General features: G+C 49.4%; 2 protein-coding genes and 1 long non-coding RNA gene across 15 annotated transcripts in view; 2 read left to right on the forward strand and 1 right to left on the reverse strand.

Annotated features, from left to right (window-relative positions):
• Positions 1-22,173, reverse strand: part of LOC116424216 (uncharacterized) — a 185,951-nt gene that overhangs the window by 146,302 nt on the left and 17,476 nt on the right. The gene's annotated exons all lie outside the window — the stretch shown is intronic.
• Positions 1-22,173, forward strand: part of LOC116428912 (uncharacterized) — a 49,621-nt gene that overhangs the window by 3,042 nt on the left and 24,406 nt on the right. The gene's annotated exons all lie outside the window — the stretch shown is intronic.
• Positions 7,625-9,519, forward strand: LOC143174686 (uncharacterized). The gene is given in 2 exon segments (XM_076368925.1): positions 7,625-8,286; positions 9,239-9,519. Coding segments are annotated over 2 exon segments (597 nt in total). The 5' UTR covers positions 7,625-7,970.

Raw genomic sequence — 22,173 nt, forward strand, 5'->3', positions numbered from 1 at the left:
TATGGCATCAGACACGTCCGTAATGCCTTGGCCACGCTGAGGCCGAACGGGTAGTGCGAACGGTATAAGACCGTTGTCGATGCGTTGGCCACGACCGTCGCCGCACAGGATCCATTCGATTGAGCCGCATAGGTCAAAAAGATACAAGGTGCCATAAACATGATATTTAATAAAAGCATCAACATCACACCGATGAAAGAGAGCTGTGCGAAAAGAGATAGACGGGAGGAAATTAGCAAACATATCATGAAGGATCAAGCAGCGCAGAAGAAGCGATACGATCACACAAGGCGTGATGCTCATAAATACACGAATGATGTGCTGGTGCTGGTCCAGATCACCAGCGTGTCGCTGACAGGGAGCAAACGAAAGTTGCTGCTAAAGAACAAGGGACCAGAGGAAATCTGATTTACCTCGTTGTTCCTGCTGTGAAGGCCTACTAAGAAGGGCCCTCGCGGGCATAGGATTGAGATTAAGCTCAATGAGCTGAGGCCACAGCCTTGCCAGCGTTGCTTCCCGGGGATGACGAGTCCCATGGAAGTAAATTGTTGGTAGCGCCGAATTCCTTTCAAAAATTCTACCAGATCTCCTGTCGGGTCCAGGTGCAGGTGGGGCGCTGCTCACGCGCCGAGACCCTCGAAAGGTCTCTAGCCCAGCATGCGGGCTTATAACCACTACCACTACGAAGCCAACGCCAATGTCCGGACGGGTCGCATTGCGTTGCTCGTGGGCATCCGGACCCCGTAGTACCAATCATTTACAGGTCAATTGGTTGGACCTGTTCGGCTTCTTACATACATGAATAAGCAGTGCCAGCCAGATCAAGGTGTCTCGTCCACACCAAGGGTTGGTTAGACCCTAGTTCAGGCACTCTGGGATCGCCACTTCCCATACTACGATCGCCACGTGGCCCCTGGAGGGTCTTCCTCCTTCTAAGTCGATCACCTATTTCTTTTGCGCGGGCGAACTGCCATGGCGGTCTTCGCGTGGTTCGTCGCCCCCTAATCAATTCTTATTTTATTATTATTACTTATTACATTGTGGCGGCCGAAAAGCTGCCTTACGCCACTGGATTTCCTCGCTATTCTTTTACCGTTAACGTTGTCCTTCCGCGCGAGTCTGTTTTGTGTCATCGCACATTTGGCGACCAGACCCGCGCGGGCCCACGAATTTTCCGAAGGTTTCCCAGGCCTCGCTCGGAACTGCCCAGTTCGAGGGGCAGGCCCTTGCAGGCCTGGAAACTTTCACCGTTCTTACAACACTCTTGTTTGCTTGTCTGTTCACCATTATCCTTCTTCTTCTTCTCTGTCTTTTGGATCTTTTTTCTCTTCTTCGTTTTTCTTCTCTGTCTTTTGGATCGTTTCTCTCTTCCTCGTTTTTCTCCTACTTTCCTATCTTTCTGTCCTTCTTCAGAGGAATATATATTTTCCGAGGAGAGTTTAGGAGCGCTCATTTTGTCTTCACCCGCGACCGACGTCATCACGAACCTCCGCGACACCGACCGTTGGCAAACTGTGTTGAGGGCCGTACTTCACCAATCGTTTTCGGTTTAACTTCACCGAACCCTCCACAACATGGTATATAATATAACACATTCGATATAAATATACAATTTTTTATACACTCCGCGATAATACTATAAGACATCATATAAAACTATATAATTTCATATTAAACGAAAGAATTTCTTCTCCGTGCGTACAGTGTGTTGTTGTTTATATCAAAAGACCTGCTTCAATGCAGAGTGTTTACTAATATTTCTAAGAATTACAAGGCTACATAAAAATATCTCTTACTAACCACGATAAAACTTTAAGACAGTGTTAAGGCCCCTTATAGCCTTACCGTTTCGTCCGGGCCCTTGAACAACCGTAGTTTTAGTTTTGTGTACACTTTTTATCTTTCTAAGATTTAGCTGTACATTTGTTAGTTTTTTCGTAGCAATAAGAGCCTTCGTCCCGTCGCAAGTTGCAGTCGTCCTTACGGTATTACGAGAAGGGACCGTGGCAGCCATAAATCCCTGAACCCATAAGGCCCGCTATTCTTACTGTACATTTTCGCTGTCTATTGTTCACATCTGGCGTCCAGTGACCAGCATTTTTGACTCTCTAGCCCGTTTAGCATGTGTGTTTAAGGGCCTAAGCGTTTCTCGCTTTTTCACCTGCCACGGTCGACGACTGCAAACGGGACGAATTAGTTATTAACATTAGCAACTTGGAGATCCAAGAAGGGAGGGGACTGTCTCTCCCTTCCACAAACTTCTAGAATTAAAGGGCCAACCAGAACGACTTCACCCCCGCGAAGACGACTTGCGGAGGTGTCGTCGAAGACGTTTCTGGGAGGCCCAGTCAGTTGAGAAACAAGTTTAGCCAAGTATCAGCTCAAATTGTACATAGACCAGAGTACGGAGTAGGAAGTACGGACTACAAAGCACAAATTAGCAATTTCGATCAAGCACATAGCATTATAGTCAAAGTCCCTTCACCTCCTACTCATTTCCAAGTTTTGTTCCCGATTACCATCGGGTGGTCCTTCGAACCGTACAAGTTTATTAGTCGGCACACCACGTGCAAAATTCAACAAAACTCGAACACCATTCCGGTAACCACGAGTACTTAACATTGGTCCTTCGAGCCGGATCCTACGACCTAAACGGATCTTCAACACGGAATCGAGGAACATCCTGCCACCACGCTACAACCAATTTGGATCTTGGACCGTACGCCACAATTGGGTGTGTGACAGCAGGACTACAACGCTCCACGTCAACACGAGAAGTCTGAGCGAGAACCCAGAAGACTGCAACAATTGGACAACTTGGCTATCTGGAGCATCTACCGGACATCCCAATAGTCATCCAGGAAGGATTCCGTGCACCTCACCCTAGAAGAGCGTCACGCCCCTGGACGAGATAGTGTTCCGGTCCGGAGTGCAGCAACACAGATCAGCCGAATCACGTGAATTGGACGAGCCAACGTCGCCATTCAACCCTTCCGTCCTTTGGTAAGTCCTTCCCAAGTCTACTTGCGTATTTCGTATACAACATGGAAACTCAAATGAAACAGCTTATCGCGGAACGTGGGTCCTTTAAGGCCAAGCTAACTCGTTTCAAGCGCTTTATGGAAACCTCGGCTAGCGAAATGCATGTGGACGCGTTAGAAAAAAAGGTTCAAGCATACGAGGACTTGCGCGACAAATTTGATAAAGTGCAATCTCAAATTGAGGTAATCGTGACGGGTACAGACTCTGAGGCATCACATTTGGACGAGCGCGATGACTTTGAAAACGTCTTCTTCCCGTTAATCGCCTCCGCGCAAAGACATCTCGCGAATTTACGTGGTCCGCAACCACCCGCGAATTCCCCAAGCCACGCGTCGTCACACGCTCCAGACGCGCCGATGACCCCCCGAATGCCGACCATTTTGCTACCGAATTTTGACGGAACGTATAATCATAGGGTGCGTTTTCGCGACACGTATTTGACGATGGTCCACAATAATGAGTCGCTCACCGATATTCAGCGATTTCATTACCTAACTTCAGCTTTAAAGGGTTCCGCTGCGCGTATAATAGAATCATTGGGTATCTCGGAAGCGAATTATGGGGTTGCATGGGAGGCTTTGAAAAGACGATTCGAAGACCCTGACACTCTGGTCCACTATCACGTAAATGCACTTCTAGAAGTCCCAAATATGCACAAACAAAGTACCCACGCGCTTAGGGAATTCATCGACCACGCGAATAATCAAATCGTGGCATTAGGCGCGTTAGGCGAACCGGTTAACGCGTGGGACACTATAGTCGTTACTTTACTTTCAAAAAAACTGGATTCAGTAACATACAATGACTGGGATATGCATGCCGCGAACCTACCACATAGGCCGAAATTTAGCGATTTCGTGAAATTCATTGAAAGGCAAGCGAAGCGCCTCGACCGAGCAACTTCGAACCACCAGTCAGCCGCGAGGGTATCCGCAAATCACACCCATCAGGTTCGCGCGTCCAAAGTCCATATCAGGACAAGTGCCGTAACGGCTCACGTCTCAAGTACGCGTAATCAATGCGTGCTATGCGAGGGTGAGCATCTTTTACAACACTGCGGTCAATTAAAGGCAATGCCAAACCCCAAGCGTCATGAGACAGTTAAACGCCTTCAATCGTGCTTTAATTGTTTGCAACAGGGGCACAGTGTCAAGGGTTGTACTCGGGGAACATGCAGAAAGTGTGGAAAAAGGCATCACACTCTTCTGTACCGCGATGACGCGAAACAGGAGACGGTCTCCTTAGAAGCCCCGGTCGAAACAACCACTTCGTGCGTATCGAATTCGGCCAGCGTCGCGACAGAATACACCGTACTATCCACGGCAATCGTGTTCATCAAGGATAGGCAGTGTCGGAAACATGAATGTAGGGCTTTGCTAGATGTAGGTTCGCAGGCGAACTTCATAACTGAGGAATTGCGCGATAGATTGGATCTCCCGTATCTCCCTTCATCTTAGCTCAAGGTGCAACACGTTCAACGCAGATTTGTCATGTCTGGTAATAAAAACCATTACCGATGACATGCCAAATTTGCCGCTAAGTAGCGTAAAGGTTTCAAGACCAACGGGCATCACACTTGCTGATCCGCACTTCGATCGACCCTCGCGAATCGACGTATTAATAGGCGCGGGAATTTTCTGGAAATTGCTGTGTATAGGACAGCACAAAATAGATTCAAGTGACTTGGTGTGGCAAAAAACGCGGTTAGGATGGGTTCTGGGCGGTCGGGTGGGCTGGCTACCTGATGCGAACGTAAAGGAAACCCCTACTTGCCACATGGCAACCAACGAACACTTAGACAGAGCGATTTCTCAATTTTGGGAAATTAAAGACAGTTACCCTACATCAACGCGGACTACGAACGCGGCGGACGACCCTAGCGAACGGCATTTCAAAGCCACGACGACATGTGACGATGACGAACGATGCATCGTGAAATTTCCATTCACCAGGGTAGTGGCCTGTCCCCCGGATATTCCCGAAGCGCGGCAATCCTGCGTTTGCCTAACAGTTGCTCACCAAAGTAATCCACCCTCTGATATCTTCTCGTGTTACTCCTCCTACTCAAGATTACGTAGAATCACGGCCTATTGTTTAAAGTTCACCAAAGCCGTCGCGAACAAACTTCGGGAACCATCGTCGCGGCCCTCGAACGCGCCAAGAAGTCCGGTCAGTTCGCGATATCTGACCACGCGTGAACTGCACGAGGCTGAAAGGGTTCTGGTAAAGCTCGCCCAAAGAGAGCAGTTCGGCCTAGAGTTCACCTTGCTTAGTGCACAAAAATCGCTAACACCCAAAGGCCCACTGCTATCTTTGAACCCATTCTTGGATGAAAGCGGACTAATCAGGGTGGGCGGTCGTCTTAAAAATGCGCCCATCCCTTACGATCAGAGACACCCGATGATTCTACCCGCGAAGCATCCACTCACCGCGCTCATAATCACGTACGAACATAATAGACTGCTCCACTCTGGACATCAGTTGACGCTAGCCGCAATACGCACCCGATTCTGGCCCGTAACGGGAAAACGCGTAGTCAAACAAGTGCTACGCAAATGTGTCAGATGCTTTAGAGCCAACCCAAAGGGCACTAAGTACCTTATGGGTGATCTACTGGCAGCTCGGGTAACACCTGCTCGAGCCTTTTCTACCTGCGGTGTCGATTATGCGGGGCCACTCATGCTCAAGGAGAGAGGTCGCGCGCGAATCACGTACAAGTCCTACGTATGCATTTTCGTTTGTTTTGCCACGAAAGCCGTCCACATTGAACTAGCCACTGACCTAAGTACCGATGCATTCCTCAATTGTCTGTATCGATTTATGTCGCGTAGGGGTCGGAGTCACTGTATTTATTCTGACAATGGCACGAATTTTGTAGGAGCGCGTACCGAGCTCAATCAATTAGGAGCATTATTAACTAATAAGGAGCATAATGATCGCATCCAAAGAGCGTTGGCCCATGAACAAATACAGTGGCACCTTATTCCCCCGTACTCCCCGCACTTTGGCGGGCTCTGGGAAAGTGCGGTCAAATCCGCGAAGCAGCACTTGAAGCGAGTCGTAGGAGAACAACGCCTAACGTTTGAAGAGTTGTATACAATCTTAACGCAGGTAGAAGCTTGCCTCAACTCCCGTCCGCTTCAACCCCTATCCTGTGATCCCAATGACCTCACCCCTCTGACCCCAGGGCATTTCCTTATTGGCGACGCGCTAACGGCACCTCCGCAGGCCGATCTGCTTCACTTGAAGCAGAATCGACTAAATCGCTACCAGTTAATCCGGTACACGGTGCAACACTTCTGGAAACGGTGGCACCGAGAGTATCTCCATGAGTTGCAGCAACGGCACAAATGGCAACTGGACTCACCAGGCAACATCAAGGCCGGTGCACTGGTCATCATCCGAGAGGACAACACCCCTCCGCTGAAGTGGCGACTCGGAAGAATCGTAGATCTTCACCCAGGCTCCGACAACACTTCTCGTGTGGTGTCCATCAAGGTGGCGGATGGCATCATAAAGAGACCCGTCACAAGAGTTTGCATTCTACCCATAGAGGAAGTGCAAACATAACGGACCACGTGTATCTCTAATGTTAAGGCCATTGCGTGATTTAGTAGCCATATTGTATGATAATCTTAGGGCCTGTACATAGATAGCATGATAGTTTCTAATATTAAGAGTTCATGTATTAGAAGCATTTGTTTCGAACGTGTGCCGTTCAAGGTGGGCGGTATGTTAAGGCCCCTTATAGCCTTACCGTTTCGTCCGGGCCCTTGAACGACCGTAGTTTTAGTTTTGTATACACTTTTATCTTTTCTAAGACTTAGCTGCACATTTGGCAGTTTTTTCGCAACAATAAGAGCCCTCGTCCTGTCGCAACTTGCAATCGTCCTTACGTATTACGAGAAGGGACCGTGGCAGCCATAAATCCCTGAACCCATAAGGCCCGCGATTCTTGCTGTAGATTTTCCTTGTCTATTGTTCACATCTGGCGTCCAGTCACCAGTATTTTAACTCTCTAGCCCGTCTGTTAACATGTGTTATTAAGGCCAAAGCGTTTCTTGCTTTTTACCTGCCACGGTCGACGACTGCAAACGGGACTAATTAATTATTAACATTAGCAACTTGGAAGACCCAAGAAGGGAGGGGACTATCTCTCCCTTCCACAAGCATCTAGATCTAAAGGGCCAACCAGAACGACTTCACCCCCGCGAAGACGACTTGCGGAGGTGTCGTCGAAGACGATTCTGGGAGGCCCAGTCAGTTGAAAACACATAGTTAGACAAGTATCAACTCACCTAGTACATAGCACAGAGTACGGAGTAGGAAGTAAGGATTACAAAGTACCAATTAGCAATTTCGATCAAGCGCATAGCACTAGAATCAAAGTCCGCTTCACCTCCTACTCATTTCTAAGTTTTGTTCCCGATCTTATCGGGTGGTCCTTCGAGACATACAAGTTTATTAGTCGGCACACCACGTGCAAACGCCTACAAAGCTCGACCACCATTACGGTAACCACGAGTACCTAACAATACCTTTATACCTTACCTAACAATTTTTTTTTTCTATAGGATGTTAGTATAACATCTTAAGAGTATGGTGCCAAAGTTTTACAGCGAAATTCGGAGCCCTTCTGATGCTATACCCCATAATCGGGACTCATAGGCGGTAGCCCACCGCAGGTATATATTCACGCGCCCAAAGCGGAGGACCCGCCTTTCATAATTTCCTCGTTTCAATCATCGTAAACATGTTACTTTACATTGTTTGCGTTTTACAAGAAAAATTATCATACTGCCGGCTTCGAAATATTAAAAAAAACAAAAAACCACGGTGGAAAAGGCAAGCTGACTGATGCGCTTATCAGGAAACTCACCGCATACTATGGCTTAGCCATACGAAGAAATATTCATAGTGTGGAAAATATGAAGAAAGCTATAATGGCCTCGTATTATCACTTATGCTTCACCAAAGAAAATCCAAGGCATGAATACTGCCTGGTAGGAAATGACAGCTGGTGCAAGTGGCAGAAAGCTCTAGCTACAGGAGCAAATTTGGACCTTATAGAACATTTTGCACCACTACATCCAGACGTGCAGAAGCACATCCTACCAATTTACGAAGATTTATCTGAAGAGAATCTACTTGAGAGGTCCTTGGGCGGACACACTCAGAATTATAACGAGAGTTTCAACTTAACTGTTTGGCGCTTCGCTCCAAAGCACCTGCACTCAGTGTTCCGTCCGAGGCGGAACAAAACGGCGAAAATCCTCGAAAGTTCGTTTATCATATGGACGTGCCAACAAATTTATTTTCGGGATTAGCTTTTTTCGAACTCAGTTTATTTATTTTAGTTACAAGGGGCAATTTCACCCTAAACCATGATAAAATCATTTAGTTAATCCGCGCATGTCCAGACAATAGTTTTGGAATTTTTACTTCGTTCGTACAGACAACCGACCATATCATAAACCGGGAATTTCCGAAGGGTCGACGCGAACCTCGTTCGTAACGGTTCCGCCAGACATGAGTCAACTTGGAGGAAATTTCCAAGGCATCGGCAAATCTTCGAGGATTCCTCGCACGTGGCCATTGCCCTCACCCTTGCACCAAGAGGGCTGACCAAGGGGCGTCGTCGAAGACGCCTCCGATTTTTGGAATTATGCGCCGATTGGGTATTTTCGACTTTCCAATCAGCGCACTCGACACAAAACCTGTAGGTGTTGTATAAAAACACCTACAGGATCACACTCGCAACAGTTACACAGTTAATCAGTTACTCAGTTATCAGTCAGTCCACCGTTCGGGACAACTACACTCCAGCTTCACACTCCGAAGAAGCATCCAATTCGAAATTCGAGAATTCGTTCGTCTCGAAACGCGCAACATCAAACGGGTTCTCAGTATCGTGAGAAACTAGTGCTCTGATCTCAATCATTCGGAGATCAGAGTCGAATCAGTCGATTTCTGAAGAAATTTGGAAATCGAAGCGTCGCGAGTATTAACGAGACCTAAAGTTAAAGCTGGGATTTACAACCCCAGCCGAGGAATTAAATCGGCGTTAGTATTCGTGTACGGGCGTGCAACTATCGAGGTTGCCACGCTGCGACGTCACATTTTTCGGTACTTCGAGCCGGATCTACTACGGAACAGTTTTTGGTCCTTCGAGCCGGAGCTGTGACGTAACACTCAGGAATAAAAATTATTGAAATTGCAGCATATTTGGCAGCTGGCTTATTTAACGAAGGATATGCTTCAGTTTTAAGAACTATGAGTGCTTTGAATATTGTAATTGGAAAACAAGCAAAAACATACGCCGACAAAATCGACGAACAGAGAATAATTCGACAGGAGCGACGCACCTCATTAACTACCAAAGAGGCTCGAAAAGCATGAAGAGAGCAACGTATGGAGGAAAATCAGCTCTATGAGGAAACAGAAGGAATATTGTATGGCGCAGGAATCGCAGACTAGCTGATAAGTCATTAAAATTATTGAGTTATCACCTATTGAAACTTTGAACGTGTTTATCTCAAAACTACATTTTCGAAATCGGTGGAATCAATAACTCAAAAACTACTCAATCGATCTTGCTAAAATTTTGCACACATATCTATAACAATATTGTCTTCTATATGAACCTAGAGATATGAAATAAATTGTAAATACAAGTACCTTTTTATTGCAAAATATAGCGAAAATTTCATGTAAAATTCAAAGTTTCTGTTTCAAAGCGTGTCATTTTTTCAATTTTCAATATTTTTCACTTTCTGTAGGTTCACCTACAAACTGTAAGTGTTAGTTATCGAAATATGTCTTGCTGGTTTGTTTCAAATCAATGTAGCCAAAACTAGAGCTTATACCATTTAATAAGCCGCACCACAACCTACCGGAGAAAAGGGACATAACTTCGCCATTTTTGAATACTTTGAAAAACAAAAAATACGTTGTAATAGAGAAAGAATATAATAAATGATAACCAAAGTTTCAAAAATGTAAAACAATCCTTTCCTTCACAAAAAAATTAATAAAGATAAGCTCGTTTTCATCCGTCTAAAGGTATTTCCCCCCTCAAGCGCACGATAATCGCCGTACGGTCGCCAAGAGTCACTGCCCTTCTTCGGCACCAGATGTAGGGGTGAAGCCCAACTACTCTGGGACGGACGTGCAATACCGAGTTGAACCATTACGTCAAATTCCTTTTTGGCGATCTGGAGCCGGTACGGTGCAAGCCGCCGTGGCCTGCAAGCGATGGATGGCCCCGGTGCAGTTCGTATGAAGTGGCGGATGTCGTGCACGATGGTGATGGGCGTTCCGCTTGGCCTTGTGATGTCCGCGTACCGTTGCAGCAATCCATGGTACACCGAGCCTCCGTGGATCGTTTTGATGGACGGGGAGGACTGCTGAACCGGCGCGCCCTTGGTCGTGAGGGTCGTTGTCCGGTCGAGGAGTTGCTGGTTCCGGATGTCCACGAGGAGGCCGAAGTGTGCAAGAAAGTCCGCCCCGATAATCGGCTTGGACACGTCGACCACCACGAACCTCCAAGCGAAGTCGCGGCGGAGACCCAAGTTGAGTGTCAGGGTCTTCGTCCTGTAAGTCGCGATCGACGTGCCGTTTGCCGCGGTCAGTGTGTACCCGGTTTTCGCGACCGGGTCGCGGGTCAGGCTCCTGGGGAAAACACACAGGTCGGCCCCGATATCGACCAGGAACTGTGTGTTTGTCCGTTGATCGCGGATGAACAGACGGAAAAACGTTGGGCCCGTCGCGTTTCCCGTCGGTGAGGCGAACGTACACGGCTGTGTACATCGGCGAGCATTGCGGCCGTGTCGCTCGTGATACCAGCACACTCCGCTGGCATTACGGGATCGGTTCCAACAGGATTCTGGTCCCTCATCAGCTCTGTCTGCTCCTGCATGGTGATGAGCATGTTCATCATCCGCTCCATAACCGAGTCCATCGGGCTTGGTGCGACTGGTTGCGTAGCTTCCGCGATGGATGGACGTGCTGGCATGGTTCTAACGATGGCGTCCGCCAACTCGGCCACCTTGTCCAGGGTGGTATCCTTTTGGGTGGCGAGTATCGTCTGGACGTTCGTCGGTAATCGACCCAACCATAGGGTACGCAGGAGCGGTTCGAATACACAAGTCCCGGCCAGGGCGCGCAGGTGTCGGCGGTCGCCGATTTCTTCATGCTCAAGCAGCCTCCGGGCCTTCTACTCTTGGGACACGCTCAAGCGCTGGATGAGCTCCGTTTTTAGTGTTTCGAGCAAGCCGGTGTCCGGAAGGTTCAGGAAGACGTCGCGTACCTCCGCGATGTACCGCGGTCCGAGGGCGCCCGTGACATAGCTCGCCTGAATCGTCGGGCGTGAATTCGGAGATCCGAACGCCGACTCGTTCGGTTCCTGAGGTGGGCGCGGCTGCCAGGGGTGCAATGGTATTTGCTTCACGGTTTGGCATAGTTGGTACGCCTTCGGTTTTTATACACGTTCACTTCCGCGACTACGCGATCACGTCGGGGTCAACAGTTTGAGGTGGTTCGTGTGGGGAGAGCGCGACGCACTAGCGAACGAGAAATCGCGGTCTCTCGATAACACTTCTTTGAATAGTGGCGCGGAAGGAACTGCCCGAGTTCGGTATATGAATTGAAAACACGCGGTCGACAAAGTGTAAAAACCCTGGCTCGTGCGAATCTGGCTGCCAGATGCGTGAACTGACCGTAGCCAGACTCCCACAGCCTCGGCGGGACATGAGAAAGTGTACTTCGGAAAACTCAAAATAAATTACCTCGCTACACAAGAAAAAGAGTTCTATCAGGAACTACGATGTTTGACAACGGTTATTGAATTAAATAAAGGTAGCAAATTACTGATGTAGAACCGTTCAAAATTAGCGCGACTGAGTGAGTGTATGGCCGAGCGAATGAGATGAGTGTGGATAAGAGAGAGAGAGAGAGAATGCATGTATATATAAAGAGGATCCGCGAACCGCAACGAACAAACGAAGGAACGACGAATGGCGAATGGTTAGTGAGAGAGACGCAAGTTAATAAAAGTTATTTAACAAATTGAAGAAAAGAGTTGTAAAGACCTTAATGCAACAATCTCAGAAGTGGGATAATTCGAGTACGGTGAGCGTATACCAGTATTTGTGAAAAATAGTGGTTCGTTGGGAACGTGAGTGAAAACGTGAACCACATGGTGAGACTACCGTTGAGTGCGGATTGTTGAGCGTTGTAGCGCGGAATGTCAGAGCGACGGGATAATTCTCGCAAATTTAATAGTTCGAGGGTTCGAGCAGGCGCGAGTCGCGGATACTGTTGCGAACTGAGAAATCGAACGGGGAAAATTCGGGACGAGGATGTCGCACGATAACGTACAACCACGTGGCGAACATGGCGGTGTTTCAAACGAGCAACGTACCGAAATTATGGTCGATCCCTCGTATAGTGGCTGGACCGGAATGCGATACTTTCAAAATATCGACGGGATGTTACCGGAATTTAATCCAGTCAAAAACGATATCGATATAAACCGTTGAATACATAAAGTCGAGGAGTACGGTGATCTGTACTTGTGGGACGAAGTTGCTATTAAACATTACGGACTTTCGAAATTAACGGGTATGGCCAGACTTTGGCGTGATAGTTTGCCGCGAAGGAAGCGAAGCTGGAAGGAGTGGACTAAATTTAAATATTTTAAAGATGCAATTTTTGCTGGGAAACCGACGAGATGCTACGTCGACCTTGGAAGCAGTGCAGTGGCAGTACGGCAAAATGCAGCGGACAAGCTAGGGGTCCAATACCGGCGAACGCAGCTGAGACCATTGGTAGGGTACGGAGCAGGGTTCGTGAATCCCATTGTCGTGTTCACGGCACCCCTGTCAATCGACGGCGTTGAAGTCTTGGTGGAGGCACACGTGATCCCGAACGAGTCTCAAGACACGCCGTTGCTCGTAGGACACCTCCCCGTACCGGCGAAGAAGAAAGTGCAGCCCGAGGCTGCGGAACCGCGCAAAGCAGCGAGCAGGACAACAACGAAGTCCGTGATGCCCGATGTCAGCCCCTTAACCACCATGGGACTGAAGGAGAAGACCGAACAGGTGCAGAAGACCGTGGTGGAGCATCTGTGTGAAGCAGGGAACACGGTAAGTCCCAGCACAAATAAACTAATCCTTACCGCGCTTTCCACCATTAACGGCTTACTCGACCGAAGCCTTATGGCTAATTCCCACCTTGAAGGCCAGATAGTGGCCCTCCGTAGCGCGTCCCATCCTCGCCCGCCCCCTTCTGGCCCCAGCCCCGCCGCCTACCCACACCGCGAACCCCCCGAAAGTCGCGCCACCCGCCAGTCAAGGGCAACCGGTAACCTACGCGCAACGACTCGGGATTTCTTCCAAAATCGCGGCCCTTTCGAATATCAGGCGCGACCCCCCAATATTGTAACAATTATACCCAAGGACCGGCAAGCCTTCGCTAATAGCGAAGAGACTAAGAAGGCGGTCCTCAAATTGGTGTCGCCCGCGAAATCGAACCTCCAAGTGAGGAATATCCGAACGATCAATGGAAACGGGATCATCATAGAGGCGGCGAAAGGTAGTAACCTGTCGGGCCTAACCTCGAACGACGACCTAAAATCCACCGGCTTCGTGGTCGCCCCCCCCCCCCCCCCCAGAAGGCCTCTCGCGTCATTATCTACGACGCCCCGCGGTCTGACAACGATCAGGCGATGATCGAAGCGATTATTGCCTAAAATATCGACCCGAAGGACCGAAACCTCGTCAGGGAACAGACTAAGGTGTCGTTTAAGTCTGGACCAAAAGATAGGGACTCGTGCAATATAATCCTCGAGGTATCCAGACCCGTTAGGGATATCCTCGCAAAGAAGGACAGATTATACGTAGGGTGGAAGTGTTGCCGGTTAGGTGACTATGTAGCAGCAACCCGCTGCTAAAAGTGCACATCGTTTGGCCACACCACGAAACACTGCCGCGCAGAAAAGGAAGTTTGCGGGCATTGCGCGACCGCGGGCCACAATTTCAAAACGTGCCCGAAAAAGAAAGAAGCACCAACTTTCTCTAACTGCCGTAAACACGGCAAGGAGCACAAACACTCCGTCACAAGCAAGGAGTGCCCCTCCTACCGGCAAGCTATCAATCAGGTGCTGATCCGTACTGACTATGCGTAAATCTTTCATGAGCGGTAATCAGGAGATCAAAATAGCACAAGCTAATTTACGTGGCTCACGGACAGCTTCCCTAGAGATGAGCCACGTAATGAGCCGCGAGCATATCAACATCCTGCTCATGCAGGAGCCGTACAACGTGAAGGGCAAATTCATCGGCCTCACGAATTGTACGGCAGTTACCAGCGCGAAGCCTGGCAACCGAGCCATGGCAGGTATCGTGATACGCGACCCCAATCTCGCGATCCTTAAGCTGTCGCATCTCAGCGACGACTATTGTACGTGTATCTAGGCTACAGGACTATTCGGCAAACTGTGCCTCGTCAGCGTATACTTCAAGTTCTCTCACGATATCGAAAGGTATCTTGAGAGAATCACCCAGATAAGCCGCTCCCTCCGCGGAAATAGGTTAATAATATCAGCGGATGCCAACGCGAAGTCCTCGCTATGGCACTCCGCCATCACCGATCAGCGAGGCGAACAATTCGAATGGGTCATTTCCCAGGAGAATCTAGTAGTACTCAACGAACCCGGTAATCCCCCAACGTTTAGAAACCACAAAGGTTCATCGAATGTGAACGTTACGCTGTCGGACCTCACGACGGTCAAGTATATAGATAACTAGACAGTCCACGAAAACTGGACCACGAGTGATCACAATCCGATCACCTTCGTGTATAACGCCCCAACATGCGCGAACCCTTCAATCCCGCAAGCCAGGTTCCGAACATGCCGGGCCAACTGGGCTAAATTCCAGGAATCTCTGACCAGAAACTTCTCTAATCCGCCCCAGATTTCTCAATCCTCCGGAAGAAATTCCACAAAAAGTCAGTTCCGTGGTGGACGGAAAATTTGACTTCGCTTAAGAAGAACACGTACCACTTGCGGAAGGCCTTCCAAGTGGAGTCCGTTCCCTCCATCAGGAATGCGAAATGCGTCGAGTACCTTCGGATCCGTAGGAAATATACCTACGAGATCCAACGCGCGAAACGCTTCAGCTGGCGCGAGTTCGTTTCTACCCTCGATAACGAAGACCCCTGGGGAGCGGTTTACAAATTATGCGTGAAGAGAATTCCCCCGGACAAGGTTCTCGCGTCAACTCCGGCACCGGCAGAAGTCCCGATGACGTGGGAACAAACCGCGCGTAAACTCCTCGAGTCCCTTGTCCCAGATGACACTCCTGACACCCAGGAGTGCCAGCGACACAGGCGTGTTCCCTGTCCCGCGTCGCCCTCAGTCCCCGACTCGCCACCGTTTACTGATCTCCAGATCAGCCACGCGATTCGTTCCCTCCGAAACCGGAAAGCCCCTGGCCTTGACCTCATCGAAGTGGAGATGGTCAAAGCCGCCTACCCGGTCCTTATGAGCCACTTCGCCGCCCTAAATAATGGATGCCTGACCCACGGATGCTTCCCAGCACCGTGGAAGTCGGGATCCATTCGCGCCCTCCTCAAAGGTCCTGACCGCGACGAGTCTCTTGTCGGTTCCTACAGACCCATTTGCCTGCTCTCTGTGCTAGGCAAGGGTCTGGAGAAACTACTCCACAAGAAACTCGAACCAATTTTCCTCCACCCCGATTTCGCGTCCCCGAGGCAGTTCGGCTTCCGAAGGGGGAGGTCGACCGCTAACGCTATCCTGTGCGTGCGAGACTGCCTCGAGAGGTCAACGACAAAATACGCTCTCGCGATTTTATTCGACATCTCGGGGGCATTCGACCACGTATGGTGGCCCAGCATCCTCCTCCGCCTGAAAGAGCGGCGCTGCCCCAGTAATTTATATTCATTGGTCTTCGATTATCTGAGCGACCGTACGGTCTCGCTTATAGGGAAACAGTCTCGCGTCGATAAGTCGGTCACCAGAGGCTATCCTCAGGGCTCTATCTTGTGCCCGAGCCTCTGGAATTTCGTATTTGACGATCTGCTGAATACCCTGAGCAGCGAGGGCGTCGAGGCGTTCGCTTATGCGGACGACCTTCTCATCCTCATCTCGGGTGACAGCAGACTCGAACTAGAAGAAAAGGGACAGGGCACGACGACCACCATCGAAAGATGGTGCGAGTCGGAGAAACTGTCCCTCTCGCAGAACAAGTTGGAGATGATCCTTCTTCGTGGTCATCTCGACATCAAAAGGCCTCCGAAGATTAAAATTCAAGCGAGACAGATCCGTATGGTCGAATCAGTTAGGTACCTCGGCGTTCACTTCGATCAAGGCCTGAGGATCCGCACGCATGTGCGGAAAATCAGGTCGAAGTGCGCCGAGAAATTCAACTCCCTAACCGCCATCGCACGTAGAAATTGGGGTCTCAACCATAGATCCCTCAGATTCCTGTATAAGGGCCTATTCCTCCCTATCGCCTCGTACGCAGCGCCGGCATGGAGCGACCTGCTAAACAAAACATGCATCCGCGATCTGAAAATTGCGCAAAGGCACGCACTCCTGCGTACCACAAAAGCGTATAGCACCATCTCCACCGACGCCCTCCTCGTTATGGCAGGTGCCCTGCCGATCGATCTCTACATCAGACGAGCAGCGCTAATGTACGAGGCCAGAATAAGGAACTCAGACGCCCCCGCAATAGGAACGACTGCCCGGAGTGCGACCGACGGAGATATCTCCGTGTCCCTGCTGCGCGAATGGCAGGAGAGATGGGACAACTCCCAACACGAGAGACACACCCACCACCTCCTGCCGGACGTGGAGCTCCGGATGAACATGGGATGGGTCTTCTTAGAACACTACGTATCCCAGTTCATCTCCGGACACGGCGACTTCGCGGCCAAACTCCACAGCCTAGGACTGACCGAAAGCCCACGCTGTCGATGCGGTGTGAACGACACACCCCATCACAGGTTCTTCGAGTGCGCTCTGTACGAAACAGAGCGCGTTCCACTCCGGACCCTCCTACAGGGAAAACAAAACAGCGGATGGCCGCCACCTGCCCCCACCTTGTTCGACAAAGCCATCTTCCCGACCGCAGCCGAAGTAATCCGCAGGATACTTAGGCTGAAGGAAGGGAGTAACCAGTCGACATCAACCGTCACGACGGACCCAACCTCCCCCACCCACCGCCCACCGCCCACCTGCCACCCCGCGGAAAAGAGACCGCTTAGATCCGCGATACCGCGAACCACTGCAGCCGCGAACCCGGATCACCCGAACCACCTTCTACCAGTGGTAAGGCTGGTTCGGGTCGAGCTCTCCAGCAGTAGCAACAGCACTGCGACACCGTGATCTCGCCCGCCCACCCACTTAAACCCGGTGGTGAAGCTGGCCCGGTTAACGCTGCCTCCACGCAGCGACCGCACCAGTACCTCATCACCCACGCGAATTCGCGCCCGCCACAAAGCCGAACCCACCGCGAAACCGCGAGACCACACCCCGCGAAACCGCGCCTCCCCCCGCGAATACCGCGACCCCCACTTATTTTTTTTTTCTCTTCTCTTTTCTTTTCTTTTCTTTTCCTCTCTTTTCTTTTCCTTTCTCTTCTTTTCCTCTCCTTCTCCTCCCCCCCTTTCCGCCTTTTCAAAACCCTGACGGTCCATGCGGGCGGCGCTTCGGCACCGTGACTGTAGGGTTCAACGGCAATAGCACCTGCTGACGCCATCCCGCCGGATGTCGAGCTTTAACGCTGGCGGCTCTACCTCCTCGTGGTCCCCGCTGGACAGCGCTGGGCGTTGCCTACAACGTCCAAGGCTGACTAAATGAGCCGCCTCCCCTCGAAGGGGTAGACACAACTTGCCCGATGATAACTTATCCCTCTTAGGAATTGAGGACAGGGTTATTCCAAGCCTAGCCCGGTACAACATCTACGCCGGACAACTTCCCCTCGCAGGTGTGGTGCTGGAAAGTAGGGCCCTTCTGGCCGGCGAACGTCGATATGGGGGAAAACCCCGAGGTGCGACTGCCCACTCTGGGCCGTCAACACTACTTGCTTGTAGGACACCCTTACACGGAGCATCCAAACGTCCATATTTTGAGCACGAGTACGGAGCTGCGCATCGCCCCGAGCGTGGACGACTTGGTACGAGACATAGCAAAGTCGCCAGAGAAAACCCGATTGCGGGTACAGGAGGAACAGGTGATACCCTCTAATTATTTAGGGCACATCACGGTGAGTGGTACTTTGTCAAATCGGGGCTATGCATCGAGGGAGGCCCACGAACCATAGGCACACTTATCCCGAGGTGTATTGTTGAAACCGATAGTGAAGGCCGTACATTTATTCCCGTTCTAAATATCACAGGAAATGATTTGACCATTAAAGCAAGAGAAACGGTGGCGCGAGGCGAGCATTGTGAGGGACGAGAGGTTAGACGCGAGGTTAACGAGAAGCCAGTGACGCTGGACGAAATAGATACCGATGCATCAGGGGTGGAAGCACAACAGCTGCTGGAGCTGATAAACGAATATCGAGACCTGGTTGTCAAGAACGTGCGTCAAATCGGATGCACCGACAAGGCCGAAATGCACATCGAACTCAATACCGATAAGCCGATATATTGCGTAACAGATCCGGCTCGAAGGACCAAAAAATGTTACGTTACGATCGACGGGTCGATGCTTGGTCGCGACTCGAATGGTTTCGCGATTTTACGTTGACCGTACGCGTGATGCCGGCCAAATTAATCTTGGGCACCTGGATCCGTCGGTGGAGCAGTGGTCGCGTCTTCGCGTTACGTTTTGTTCGAATCGAGATTTTAATAAACGAGTCCTCGAATCCGGAACGATGATTCGAGTGTGATTTCGAATGGTTGTCGCGTGAGTTGTGAACGAGTCTTTAGTGTGACTGTAATTTTCAAAGGTAGTACGTGAACTGTGACTTGTCGAATGTGGTGATTGAACGATTGGAAGTGAACTGTGCTTGTCGAATGTGGTAAGGGAACTCTTCTTCGTCGGAGCTCTTGCGCCCACAAGTCAATTTTTTTACCCCTCCTTCGGATGTTTGGAAGGGGATGCTGACGGAGTGGGAACAAGAGATCGACGAAGTTTTGGATAAAAAATACATTCGGTGAGTCAGCGAAGGAAAACTCGTTACGTGGACCCATGTGTACGTGCCTACCTAAGTACGGGCACGCACCCATGGCCGTGGGTAATCCTCGCCGCTGTGCGAGAATTCCTCTGGTTTATGACAGGGGCGATTTTTGTAGGGGACAGAAAATTGCGAGGCTGACCTGCACAAAGGCCGAAGCCGGGTCCCGGATCAACTGTCCCGAACGCTCGATCATGTTTGCGCCCGTGTCATAAACCAGAGCCGTGTATCGACGTGCCGCGGTCCTCGGTATCCGTAAGGGTCCCTTGTTCCGCAACGGAACACGATATACTACCGACCGTATCGACTGTCCTACCATGAGCGAGAACAGCTAAAGGACACCATCAATGAGCTCAAGGACGCAGGCATCGTCGAAGACAGCGTTTCGCCTTTCGCAAGTCCGATACTCCTGGTGCGTAAAGCGAGCAGAGAGGTTAGGGTTTGCATAGACTATCGCGCGTTGAATAAAAAATCTAAATTACTATAAATAATTATATAGTATACTATACTATAAATAATTATAGTAATTTAAATTTATTTAGCGGTTACTCCCAGGTTCCAGTGAGCAAGGGCTCACGTGAAAAAACGGCTTTCGTTACCCCAGACGACCACTATCAATTCAAGCGAATGCCCTTTAGGCTTTGTAACGCACCAGCAGTCTTCCAAAGACTGATTAATATAGTTCTAGCTAAATTATTGTACCGCGCAGCTATAGCTTACCTCGACGATATTGTAATACCCTCCAAAAGTGTAGAACAAGGGCTCGAGAGATTAAGACAGGTTTTTGAGGCATTGAGGGGCGCGAATTTGACGATAAAATTAGAGAAATGTCACTTTTTAAAGACAAAATTTGAATATCTCGGATTCGAAATACAGATGGGCATAATACATTCAGGTAGCCGAAAATTTCAGGGCGTCGAGTCGTTTCCAACTCCGACGGATGTCAGGGCCGTGAGAAGCTTTGTAGGATTAGCAAATTATTTTAGGCGCTTCATTAGGAATTTCGCTGTCATTATGAACCCAATTACAGATTTGTTGAAAAAGGGAAGCCGGTTCGAATGGGGGGCAGCGCAAGAGACAGGAATTTAAAAAGAGGCTTCTTTCAAAACCCGTTCTAGCTATGTACGATCCAACCGCGGAAACGAAGGTTCAGAGGGACGCGAGTAGCGTAGGACTCGGAGCGGTACTACTTCAAAAACAGCCCGACAATAAATGGCATCCGATAAGCTATTATAGCGGAAAAACCATACCGGAGAAGTCGAAATATCACTCACATGAGCTTGAAGCTCTCGCGATCGTTTGTGCATTGGAAAGGTTCCGAGTATACCTAATCGGTATTGAATTCGTTGTACGGACTGATTGCAATAGCCTAAAGCTACTAGAAGGTAAACGCGAAATGAGTCCACGAATTGGGGATGGTTCCTCAGACTGTCTGAATTCAATTATCGAATCGAATACCATAAGGGGGAGCAAAACACTGCTGCGGACGCGTTGAGTAGAAATCCCATTGAGCCAGGCGAGGACGGAGCACTAGCAGGACTTCCAGTTTTGGGGGTTAATATCAACACCGACCGGGTTGCAGCTACGCAACGAGCTGACCCGCGTATTTTAGAAATTCGCGACCAGCTAGAAGCGGGGAACCAAAAGGCTCACAAGCAATTCACCATGTACAATGCCCGTGTATATGAAACAACCCGGGGAACGTAGAGATTGTATGTTCCGACAGATCTGCGATTTGACGTAGTATCCGATGCGCATCGTGCGGTGGCACATCTCGGCGTGGATATAACACTAGCGAAGTTAGAAGAAACTTATTACTTTCTCAACGCGCGCGATTTTGTAACCCGTTATGTAAATAGATGCGTTCCATGCTTATATTATAAGACGCCAACTGGGAAAAAGGAAGGGCTATTACACCCATTGTCGAAAGGGGACCGACCCTTTCACAGCGTACATATAAATCACTTAGGGCCTTTTAGAGTCACGGCGGCAAACAACAAATATATTATTGCATTAATTTGTGGGTTTAGCAAATACGCAGTTTTCAAGGCGGTAGTAAACAATGGTGCGAACGATGTGATACAATTCATGCGCGAAGTATTGGCGCATTGTGGAAAACCCGAGCGCATCATTTCGGATCGCGGCACCGCGTTCACCGCGAGAGCATTCGAAGAGTTTTGCGAACAACTCCAAATAGTGCACGTAAAAATCGCAACAGCGACGCCAAGAGGAAACGGCCAAATCGAGCGATTAAGCAGAGTAATATTACATTGCTTATCAACGACCACGAAAGGGGTGGATTGTGACGATTGGGACCTTCAATTATGTGAAATACAATTTGCGATAAATGGTACACGTCACAGAGTCACGCAACGCACCCCGTTCGAGATCGTACTTGCGTACCGCGTAGCAGGGCCCAATGATAACCCGTTAGTTCGTGAAATTAGAGAACTTAACGCAACATTAGGAAACGAAGCAAAGCGTAGAAGTGTTACGGAACTTTTAGAAGAAAACCGCGACCAAAAAAAAGTAGACATTGTTCTAGTCCGAAGCGAAATCCCAGCGACGGGCGAAAGCCGCAAGCTTAGTCCTAAATACCGTGGTCCGTACGAAGTCAAAAAAGTCCTAGGCAATTATAGCCGACATCGAAGGCGAGCAACAAAGTAATCGAGAATATAGCAGCGTAATCTCGGTGGATGGAATGAAATTTGTAAGCCAAGCGGGAAATTATCGGCGTCCCGCCACGCGACAACAGATTGGATTGGAAATTGATTAGTAGATAATGACCACTAACGATACTGTAGAAAAAAAGAAAACAACAAGAACTGTACGTGCGTGTCGAATAAGATGTAAATTACGAATAACAACGAGGGCGTTGATAATCTCAAGACAGATAATTTCAAGATAATCTCAAAATTAG

This window comes from Nomia melanderi, chromosome 7 (genome assembly GCF_051020985.1).
Source record: "Nomia melanderi isolate GNS246 chromosome 7, iyNomMela1, whole genome shotgun sequence".
NCBI classification, from domain to species: Eukaryota; Metazoa; Arthropoda; class Insecta; order Hymenoptera; family Halictidae; genus Nomia; species Nomia melanderi.